The sequence below is a fragment of the Oryx dammah genome, unplaced genomic scaffold (genome assembly GCF_014754425.2).
Source record: "Oryx dammah isolate SB20612 unplaced genomic scaffold, SCBI_Odam_1.1 HiC_scaffold_17, whole genome shotgun sequence".
Lineage (NCBI taxonomy): Eukaryota > Metazoa > Chordata > Mammalia > Artiodactyla > Bovidae > Oryx > Oryx dammah.
The window spans coordinates 46,698,574-46,710,275 of record NW_024070201.1 but is presented as its reverse complement, the minus strand read 5'-3'; the positions used below and the strand labels follow the sequence as shown (position 1 = coordinate 46,710,275).

At 42.5% G+C, this 11,702-nt stretch overlaps 1 protein-coding gene across 1 annotated transcript; it reads left to right on the top strand.

Moving 5' to 3' along the window:
- The first annotated feature begins 3,506 nt into the window (after positions 1-3,506).
- Positions 3,507-4,517, top strand: LOC120876606 (olfactory receptor 52B6). Its single transcript, XM_040258581.1, has one exon. The coding sequence runs from the start codon at positions 3,507-3,509 to the stop codon at positions 4,515-4,517; it is 1,011 nt and encodes a 336-aa protein (XP_040114515.1).
- The last annotated feature ends 7,185 nt before the right edge of the window (positions 4,518-11,702 follow it).

Sequence of the window (11,702 nt, the reverse complement as noted above, 5' to 3'; positions counted from 1 at the left end):
AGTTCCCTGACCAGGGATCAAACACATCTGGTCCCCTGAAGTGGAACCACTGGATTGCCAGGTAATTCCCCTTTGTCAGATTTTCAAACGAGAAATCACTACATACCCTTACCCTTACATATGAATATACGAGATTTTTAGAGACAGTGAAGGAGTGATGAGAAAGTACTAAGGTGAAGTACAAACATGGATTTGAAAACAAAAAGGTGATGAATAAAAGAAGCCTAAGAGGAAATGCTTTAGGAAGGACAATGGAAAGAGAGAGAGAAGGGGTAGGATTAAAAGTGTGAAAGAGTTCTAGTATTGGAATGGGTAATACAAAAACAAGTTCAATGAAACATTCAGGCTAAAAGCCTCAGAGCTGGTGCTGACCACCTCCTCTTAGATGCCCAGATTATCTGTGAGTGGCTCTCTTCCATCTGGCTCTATACCACATTCCTACGTGCCTTAGATCTTCATGTTGAACAGAGGCATATTGGTCCAAACGGTATACAGGATGAAGTTGGAGCTGAGGAAAGGAATGACACAAAGGGAGGAGAATCTGTGCTCCCAAAGGAGACGAGGGAATAAACACCATATGAGGCAAAGTGTGAGCTTCAATTCTATATATTAAAGAAGCCTAAGTTGTATATGAAATACTGAAGCAACTGTGAGTCTGAGAAGGTTGCATTGGGAAGGTAAGTTTGGATTAGGTATTTCAGGATGAAGAGGAGCCTATTAATATGAAGGAATGGAATAAGTGGAAAGTTCTGTGTCAGTGTTCAAGGAGGAGTAGAGGGCTGATAGGAAAAAAATGTCTAGAGTTGCTGGAGTGAATTGCATTTTCCTGGGAAGTCAGAAGAGAGAAGGGCAGTTTGGAAGGTCACTCTCTAGGTAAGGATAGAGAGGTAGATGACTAAGTGATCCTTGGTTCCTGAGGATGATGCAAGAATCATAAATGATATACAGGTTCTATCCTCAGACATTAAGGAAAAATAAAAATTTATTTTGCTGCATTTGGGGGATCACTTAAAAAGGACAAATTTCCTGGACAGAGCAGTCAGATAAAAGATTCAAAAACAGGTGGGGGAAAATTCATTGATATATAAGGGATACTTTTTCTTGTAATTTTGCCAAAGATGACAGAAGCAGGAATCAGTGGGCAAGGAAATGGAAATCAGCTATTTTAAAAGTGAAAGTTCTGAAAACAGAGGTTGCTAGAGAGACAACTTTAAGCAGAGTGCTTGGAGTTGCTCTGGTTTGCTTGGTTACTTGGTTTGGGGATGTGGCAACAACAAAAGGTACCTGAATTGGAAAGAAGCAGAAATTGCATAAATGAGTGATAGAGAGATAATGTGAACAGAGTCTGCCTGTTAGAAGGGGAACTGAAACGAGAGAAGAAAATTTTGTGCAGGTGCTGATGTGACTGGCAAAGGTGGGTGCATGCAGTAGAGGATAAGCATGTGGAATGGTGCTGTAGAAAGAACGAGCACGACGAGTAATGCACACTACAGACAGGAAAGAATGTGAGCACAGATCTATGATTGTAAATCCGTGATTATTACAGTATTTGCTTGTGTCCTTCACGGTGTGAACTTGCATGGCTGAGTGGGTGGAAACTTACATATTCTCTTGTTTTCCTTTAACATTCGTTACATGTCACCTCTGTCCCAGACATCAGTGAGTAGGATACAGCCCTGACCCTTAGGGAGCTGATAATATATTGAGGCTGAAAATGTTTCAGTGTGATAAATCCTAGAGAGAGAGAAATACATAACTATAGGGGAATATGGGAGTACAGAGGAAGTACATAAAACAGTCTTAGGAAATGAGAAAAGTCTTCTTGAATGAGATATTTAAATTGGCTAGATTAAAGGAGAGGATGGAGATAGAGGGAGTGGAATGTATAAAAGACCACCAAGAAAGAAGAGGCACTTCAGAGACATGCATCTTGACCAGTATCAGTGGAGAAAGCATAGACAATGATTCTGTTAGGCAATGGGAAATTATTATCAGTGATCAAGTAAGCAGAGTACTCAAAATTATCTTTAGGAAATATAATTTATTTATGGAGACTGGTTTAGAGACTAGAAGGACTAAAGGCTAGGATACCAGTTGGGAGGTCTTTGAATAATTAGATCTGGAGCCTGGAAAGCAATATAAATGGCAGCTATAGATGTGGGATGTCTTATCACAAGCAGAGTAAATGAACCTAAGGCAGGTGACAAAACTGGCCAGGTAGATTGAAGAGTAAGGGGAGCATAGAGACAACCATAGAAAGTACCAACACCAAACCCTCCTTCAGGGACGGAATTTGGGCAGCAGTTAAAAGCTTTATAGTCGTGAGAATAATTTAATAGGACTGAGGGGGGCAGGTGGTCTAACATGTTAAAGACCACTGATATGATTGTGTCATTTTCTTCACATCCTGACTAGTTAAAGCTTTGGTTTTTCCAGTAGTCATGTATGGATGTGAGAGTTAGACGATAAAGAAAGCTGAGCACTGAAGAATTGATGCTCTTAAACTGCGTTGCTGGAGAAGACTCTTGAGAGACCCTTGGACAGCAAGGAGATGCAAACAGTCCATCCTAAAGGAAATCAGTCCTGAATGTTCATTGGAAGGACTGATGCTAAAGCTGAAACTCCAATACTTTGGCCACCTGATGCGAAGAGCTGACTCATTTGAAAAGACTTTGATGCTGGGAATGATTGAAGGTGGGAGGAGAAGGGGATGACAGAAGATGAGATGGTTGGATGGCATCACCGACTCAATGGATATGAGTTTGAGTGAGCTCTGGGAGCTGACGTTGGACAGGGAGGCCTGGCGTAGTGTAGTCTATGGGGTCACAAAGAGTCCTATACGACTGAGCGACTGAATTGACTATGTGAGTTGAGGGAAGCACCAGTTAGATTTAGATGAAGTTTGAGTATTTTCACAGAGAATGCAGCAGAAACTAATTGGGATGGAGAAGTTATCAATCCTGTGAGACAGACATCTAGACTAGAGAGGGAAGAAAGTAAAGACATTCTTACAACATTGGTTCATAAACATTAGCTGTAATCAGAATCACCTTGTGATCTTGCTAAAATAGAGACTGCTGCTCCAGTTTCTGACTCATTAGGTGTGTGGCAGGGTCCAAGAACCTGCAAGATCCCTGGTGATGCTGACGATGCTGGCCTGGGGATGGCACTTTAGGAAGCATTGCCCCACAGCTCGACACCTTCCTTCATATTCTAGGCGATAGCACCACACTGCAGAGCCACAGTGTTTTCAAACTCTGAAGATGCCTGAAAGTCTTATAGCCGAATGGGGTAGAGGGTCTGAATGATGACACCGAGACTGTCTGTGGACAGAGTCTAGAACTGTGTACTTCGCACAGACATTGGGTGTGATTTTCTATAGAGAATATGCATGTGTGCAGAACCCATCATGGTTGTAGGATCTGTGTGTGCAGACCTTGTGGCTGATTGCAAACCTTTATGTGCACTCTGCTAATAAATACAAAGTCTGAAGCTATTTTTCCCCTATGGCACAGGTGAGATCTCTGCAGAAAATTATGGCCTTTTTGTCTGCTAACAACACTGCTGCTGTGAACAACTATGATACTCGCCTGGCGGGCTGCTTCCTTCTTGGTATCCCTGGGCTAGAGGACCTACACATCTGGCTCTCCATCCCCTTCTGCACCATGTATGTAGCTGCCCTGGCAGGCAACAGCATTTTAATTTGTGTCATCCTCTCCCAGCCAAGCCTGCATGAGCCCATGTACATATTCCTGTCCATGTTGGCCGGTACTGATGTCTTACTCTCCACATCCACCATGCCCAAAGCCCTGGCCAACTTCTGGCTAAGTTCTACCCACATTTCCTTTGATGGTTGCCTAACCCAGATGTTCTTCATCCACTTCCTTTTTGTGGCTGAGTCTGCAGTCCTCCTGGCCATGGCCTTTGACCGCTATGTGGCCATCTGCTCCCCTTTGAGATATGCCACAATCCTCACCAGCACAACCATTGGGAAGATCGTGGCTGCCACGCTAGCCCGCAGCTTCATCATCATGTTTCCATCCATCTTTCTCCTCAAGCGCCTGCACTACTGCCGGGTCAATATCATCGCGCACACGTTTTGTGAGCACATGGGCATTGCCCGTCTGTCCTGTTCTGATATCTCCATCAATGTCTGGTATGGGTTGGCAGCTGCTCTGCTCTCCACTGGCCTGGATGTCATCCTTATTGCTGTTTCCTACATTCACATCCTCCGAGCTGTCTTCCACCTCTCCTCTCAAGATGCCCGGTCCAAAGCCCTGAGCACTTGTGGCTCCCACATCTGCGTCATCCTACTCTTCTACATCCCTGCCCTCTTTTCTGTCTTTGCCTATAGGTTTGGGGGGAGACACATCCCACGCTATGTCCATATCCTCCTGGCCAATCTCTATGTGGTCATCCCACCTATGCTCAATCCCATTATTTATGGAGTGAGGACCAAGCAGATTTTGGAAGGGGCTAAACAGCTGTTTTCAATTTTTGTCAAAGAATCTAAATAAATGCTCTGGACTTGACTTCAACTTAATTCCTTTCTATACGTCTTCTCATCTCTACATCTTCCATTTATCCCTGTGTTATTATCATCCATATTCCAATTATGTAAATACATGTTCTACTCAAATCCACATTTGACTTAGAAATCTATAGTAATAGCCAACCCCCTTTCTTCCATCTATTATTCAAATACCTCCTGATTCCCCTCTAATTCAAGGAAAATCTAATTAGGAGAAATGCTCTAACTTACCTGAAATTTACCATAAAAATAGGACTTTTCTTTGTATCTACTTTCATTTTCTCCTTGATGTGGTAATCAATCACACATATAATTTTTTCATTTAGATTTTCCAGTTCAACATCTTTCTCACAATGGGAACCCCTGAGAACTGTCATGCTTATAAATTCACAGTCCCTTCAGATATTTATTTTTATTATCAGCTATGCATGTCCATAACGACACGTTTAAATATCCAAGTTCAGAGATGCTAACACAGCATCATAATAGGTGAAGTAAACACATCCATTTATCACCAACTAAACGTGGCTCCGCTGGATCATGGAAAAAGAAAGAGAGTTCCAGAAAAATATCTATTTCTGCTTTATTGACTATGCCAAAGCCTTTGACTGTGGATCACAATAAACTGTGGAAAATTCTGAAAGAGATGGGAATACCAGACCACCTGACCTGTCTCTTGAGAAATCTGTAGGCAGATCAGGAAGCAACAGTTAGAACTGGACATGGAACAACAGACTGGTTCCAAATAGGAAAAGGAGTACGTCAAGGCTGTATATAGTCACCCTGCTTATTTAACTTATAGGCAGAGTACATCATGAGAAACTCTGGGCTGGAAGAAGCACAAGCTGGAATCAAGATTGCCAGAAGAAATATCAATAACCTCATATATGCAGATGACACCACCCTTATGGCAGAAAGTGAAGAACTAAAAAACCTCTTGATGAAAGCGAAAGAGGAGAGTGAACAAGTTGGCTTAAAGCTCAACATTCAGAAAACGAAGATCATGGCATCTGGTCCCATCACTTCATGGGAAGTAGATGGGGAAACAGTGGAAACAGTGTCAGACTTTATTTTTCTGGGCTCCAAAATCACTGCAGATGGTGATTGCAGGCATGAAATTAAAAGATGCTTACTCCTTGGAAGGAAAGTTATGATCAACCTAGATAGCATATTCAAAAGCAGAGATATTACTTTGCCAACAAAGGTCCATCTAGTCACAGCTATAGTTTTCCAGTGGCCATGTATGGATGTGAGAGTTGGACTGTGAAGAAAGCTGAGTGCCGAAGAATTGATGCTTTTGAACTGTGGTGTTGCAGAAGACTCTTGAGGGTCCCTTGGACTGCAAGGAGATCCAACCAGTCCATCCTAATGGAGATCAGTCCTGGGTGTTGGAAGGACTGATGCTGAAGATGAAACTCCAATACTTTGGCCACCTCATGCGAAGAGCTGACTCATCGAAAAAGACGCTGATGCTGGGAAGGATTGGGGGCAGGAGGAGAAGGGGACGAGAGTGGATGAGATGGCTGGATGGCATCACCAACTCGATGGACATGAATTTCAGTGAACTCCAGGAGTTGGTGATGGACAGGGGGACCTGGCATGCTGCAGTTCATGGGGTCGCAAAGAGTCGGACATGACTGAGCGACTGAACTGAACTGAACTGAACTGTGGCTCAGCTGGTAAAGAATCCGCCTGCAATGTGAGAGACCTGGGTTCAATTTCTGGATTGGAAAGATGCCCTGGAGAAGGGAAAGGTTCCCACACCAGTATTCTGGCCTAGAGAATTCCATGGACTGTAGAGTCCATGGGGTTGCAAAGAGGTGAACACGACTGAGTGACTTTCACTTCACTTCAAATACGAAAATACCATTTCAAAACTTTTATCAAATAAGCCTGGGTTTCCAGACAAAGCTTTCCTCAAAATGTAGATAACTGTAGAGGAACACAGTAGTCTTTTCTATCTGAATATGTTTTGTATTTGAAAATTATACTCACAATTAAAATAAGTCAAGGGTGAAGGTGAAGTCGCTCAGTTGTGTCCGACTCTTTGCGACCCCATGGACTGTAACCAACTAGGCTTCTCCATCCATGGGATTCTCCAGGCAAGAATACTGGAGTGGGTTGCCATTTCCTTCTCCAGGGGATCTTCCCGATAGACAGAGACTTACATATTCTTTAACAACTCATTATTTGTCTTGTGCTCAGCGGTGTCCTACTCTTTGCAGCCCCATGGACTGTAGCCCACCAGGCTCCTCTGTCTGTGGGATTTTCCTGGCCAGAACACTGGAGTGGGTTACCATTCCTCCTCCAGGCGATCTTCCTGACCCAAGCATCAAACTTGTATCTTTTGTGTCTCCTGCTTTGGCAGGCAGATTCTTTACTCTTTTCATCTATTCTGTTGGGTCCTGAGAATATTTCTTCCTGTTTATTAGAGTTTTTCTTTTTAATGTTGCTGCCTTTATACCCAGTCTAGAATGCATTCCTTGAGAAAAGAGGTTATTTTGAAAGATTCTATCACTATTGCTCCAAACATAAGCACCTATACATAGCAATTATGTATTATGTATATGCATAAAATTTGTATTTTAAAGATTTTTTAACATCACATTTATGCTCAACATTTATTCTTCTTTGAGTGAGCTCTTCTCAGCCCTGGGAATCAAATGTCAATAGAAGAAAGAACTGTGTTAGGTGCCAGGATAGTGAGTTAAAGCCAGGATCTACTGCTTATTCAATGAATTCTAGATGTTGCATAGTCCCAGTGAACTTCATTTTCTATTCATCTGTAAAGACGATGAAGATGACATAAACAATTCAGTTCAATTGTTCAGTCATGTCTGACTCTTTGCAACCCCATGGACAGCAGCATGCCAGGCTTCGCTGTCCATCACCAAATCCCAGAGCTTGCTCAAACTCATGTCCATCGAGCTGGTGATGCCATCCAACCATTTCATCCTCTATCATCCCCTTCTCCTCCTTCCTTCAATCTTTCCCAGCATCAGGGTCTTTTCCAAGGGGTGAGTTCTTTGCATCAGGTGGCCAAAGTATTGAAGTTTCAGCTTCAGCATCAGTCCTTCCAATGAATGTTCAGGACTGGTTTCCTTTAGGATTGACTGGTTGAATCACCTTGCAGTCCAAGGGACTCTCAAGAGTCTTCTCCAGCACCACAGTCCAAAGCATCAATTTTTCGGCACTCAGCTTTCTTTATGGTCCAACTCTCACATCCATACATAACCACTAGAAAATATATTTATTATAGTAGGCATTCAATGACTGTTCAGTTCATTTTTCTTTCCACAATGCTTTCTGCATCCTGAAGACAATATAGTGAGAGTCATAGAAAGACATTATTAGCATTTATCATGTGGAGAAGAAACCAGGAGAAGTTTTGGGTTCTGGATCTTCATTAGAATTCTGAATCTTCTGTATATTATTTTTTTGACTTTGGGCAAGTTACTTCACCTCTCTATATCTCAACTTTCTCATATTTAAAAGAAAATACTAATAGTACTTTTCTCCTAATGATTTGATGAAAAATATATATTATATAGTATGCATATGAGATATACATATATGTATATATTTACATATATATCATTTAATAGTACTTGGCATATAATAAATGCTTTACAAAACAGCTTTACTTGTATTGTTGCTTTAATTAATAGCTCATCCAACTCAATAGCTCATCACCTCATAATTAATATAAGGTTGTCTTGATTAGAATTGATGCTTTTGAACTGTGGTATTGGAGCAGACTCTTGAGAGTCCCTTAGACTGCAAGGAGATCCAACCAGTCCATCCTAAAGGAAATCAGTCCTGACTGGAAAGACTGATGTTGAAGCTGAAACTCCCAATACTTTAGCCACCTGACGCAGAGAACTGACTCATTTGAAAAGACCCTGATGCTGGGAAGGATTGAAGGCAGGAGGAGAAAGGGATGACAGAAGATGAGATGGTTGGATGTCATCACCGACTTGATGGACACGAGTCTGAGTAAGCTCCGGGAACTGGCTGATGGACAGGGAAGCCTGGGGTGCTACGGTCCATGGGGTCGCAAAGAGTCAGACATGACTGAGTGACTGAACTGAACTGAACTGAACTGATTATATATATATTTTATATATTTCATGCAATAAAGTCCAATTTCATTTTTTAATGAGAAAAAAGAAAACAAGAATCAAAAAATTTTAATGTTTTAACCTAATGTTTATAATAATTGATTTCAAACAAATATAATTTTGAAATATCAAAATTAAGTGCACTAAAAAATCTCTGAGGGCTTCCCTGGTGCTTCAGTGGTTAACAATCTGCTTTGCAATGCTGCAGGCTCTGGTTCAATCCCTGGTCCGGGAAGATCCCGACATGCTGTAGGCAACTAAGCCCATGTGCCCCAACTACTGACGCCCACCTGCTCTAGAACCCATGCTCCACAGTAAAAGCATGTGTGTTCAGTTGTGTTGGACTCTCTGTGACTCCACGAACTGTAGCCCGTCAGGCTCCTCTGTCCATGGGATTATCGCAGCAAGAATACTGATGTGTGTTGCCATCTCCTGCTCCAGGGGATCTTTCCCTTCCAGGGACTGAACCCATGTCTTCTGTGGCTCCTGCACTGGCAGGTGGATTCTTTACCACTGAAGCACCAGGGAAGCTTAACTTACTATTAAATATACTTCAATTATGCTTCAGTTCAGTTCTTCTAATTATTTTTCATTGGTGAGTAAGCATGTTTTTGCTTTAAATTGTGATGGAAAAGTAAAGATCACTGAGGCTAAGACCTCAATACCACTACCTATTGGCCTGTTGAATTACTGAAGCCTACTAATCTTTAAGGGCTTCCCACGTATAATAAAACCCACTGAATTGCCCACTGTAAAGTGGTGAATCTTATGTTTTGTGAATCTCAACTTAATAAAAAAGTTAAATAACATGATCAATATCATACAAATAATAAATGATGAGTGTATAGCTTAATGGGGCTTACCAGGTAGTGCTAGTGGTAAAGAACTTGCCTTTCAATACAGGAGACATAAGAAATGTGGGTTTGATCCCTGGGTGGGGAAGATCCCCTGGAGGATGGCATGGCAACCCACGCCAGTATTCTTACCTAGAGAATCCCATGGACAGAGGAGCCTGGCAGGCTACGGTCCACAGGATGGCAAAGAGTCAGACACGACTGAAGCAACTTAGCATGCACCCATGCACGGTTCTTTAAAATCCTGATACAGTTCTTTCTTGCTTAGAACACACATTTCTTCCCCTTCCCACTTTCTGATTCATGGTGCAGCATTCTAGACTTGGAATGACTTAACGTATTTGAATTCACGTTATAGGAGGTTTTTCTGGCTCCTCCTGCCACTTCCCCAGCCCCAGAAGCTTTTCTTACTTTCTGTTTTCTTCTGCACATGCAGGTATAGGCGAGTGAAGCCAGGAGGCTTCATCCTCCCTTCAAAGGGTTTTGCCTCCTCCACCAGACTTCAGTAGTTGGCTGATGTTGGATAGAGACGTGTAGAGAATTTTGCAGGTTTAAAATGTAACCCGTTTGCGGAGAAAGCATAGAGAAGCTGATCTCTGGCCATGAAGTGGTTGTGTAAAGGCCATTGTCCACCAGACCCTGGCCCAGGAAGCTAAATGGGATGGGAGAGGCAGCTTCTTGGATTAAGGCATTAATTCCTTGAATAAAGGAATTTGGTCATGAGATAAGAGGAGATTGAGAGGCCAGCAGCTCGCATTCCTTTCTCTTTCTGCTGCAGGAGTCCAGTTTCTTTTCTTTAATTTAAATTAGCACTTTATTGAAATATAATTTATATACCATATATTACCTAAAAAGAGATACCTTTTTTCCTACAATCTCCTAGGTCTGACTCAGGAGATAACTGATATACCACAGTAGCACACCATTGTCTCAGATATCAATCTGTCCTGGTTTTACTTCTTGAAGTCTCTGGATATAATAAGTGCAGAACATCTTGTTGAAGAGCATTACAATTCTCAGTATTCTAGAGTTCAATTTGTCCCAAGTCTTTCCTATAGTTCAAAGGAACATAGAGTCTTTGCCTCCTCAACTAAAGCCAAAGCTTCATAGAGGACAAATCACCCTGCCATTCTGGTGAGTAGCTGCTAAGCTGCTAAGACACTTCAGTCATGTCCGACTCTGTGCGACCCCATAGACAGCAGCCCACCAGGCTCCCCCATCCCTGGGATTCTCCAGGCAAGAATACTGGAGTGGGTTGCCATTTCCTTCTCCAATGCATAAAAGTGAAAAGTGAAAGTGAAGTCGCTCAGTCGTGCCTGACTCTTAGCGACCCCATGGACTGCAGCCTACCAGGCTCCTCCATCCATGGGATTTTCCAGGCAAGAGTACTGGAGTGGGGTTGCTGTTGCCTTCTCCGTAAAAGAAGTCAGAGAAGGACAATCTCACTAGCCTGACAATAACTCCACAGGAAAGGTTTTTATAGTGAGTGACTAAGTATGGAAAAACTCTAGAAATTTCATGATCTAGGGTATGGATCTTATATGGCCTGAGGGCAAGACGTGAGTTCTTCTGACAGTGAGGGAAAGCTTGTGCCAGAATACTACAACTGTCAGAATGGTTCCCTCAGAATAGGGCTTCCCGCTTAGCAGCAGCAGCAGCATAACTCAGTTGGTAAAGAATCTGCCTGCAATGCAGGACACCTGGGTTTGATTCCTGGGTCATGAAGATCCCCTGGAGAAGGAAATGGCAACTCACTTCAGTATTCTTGCCTGGAGAATCACATGCACAGAGGAGCCTAGCAGGCTACAGGCCATGGGATCACAAGAGTCTGACATGACTTTGCTACTAAACTACCACCACAGACTGGTTCAGAATTTGAAAAGGCTTGTGGGTCAAAGCATCCCAACGATGAAATCAAAGGCAGAATTTAACGGCTCACACTGCAATTCCTATAGCCCAATAACCAAGTTTTCAGTAATAAAATGTGAGGACACAGAAAAAAAATCACCGATCCTGAGACTTTTTTTTGCTCCACCTTCCACACTGACTTTGAGAACATGCCAAACTCACTTTAGATACTTGCTCACTCCTGCTGATCATGAATCCTTAATACTCAGCTCAGTGACCTGTATCTGCTAACTGCTCAGTAATGCATTTTCACTACCCTGATTCCCACAAGGGCTCACTGTGAACTGT

What these genes read in the sequence shown, in the direction of transcription:
- LOC120876606 (XM_040258581.1), top strand. Translation starts at nt 3,507, where the DNA reads ATGGCACAGGTGAGATCTCTGCAGAAAATTATGGCCTTTTTGTCTGCT.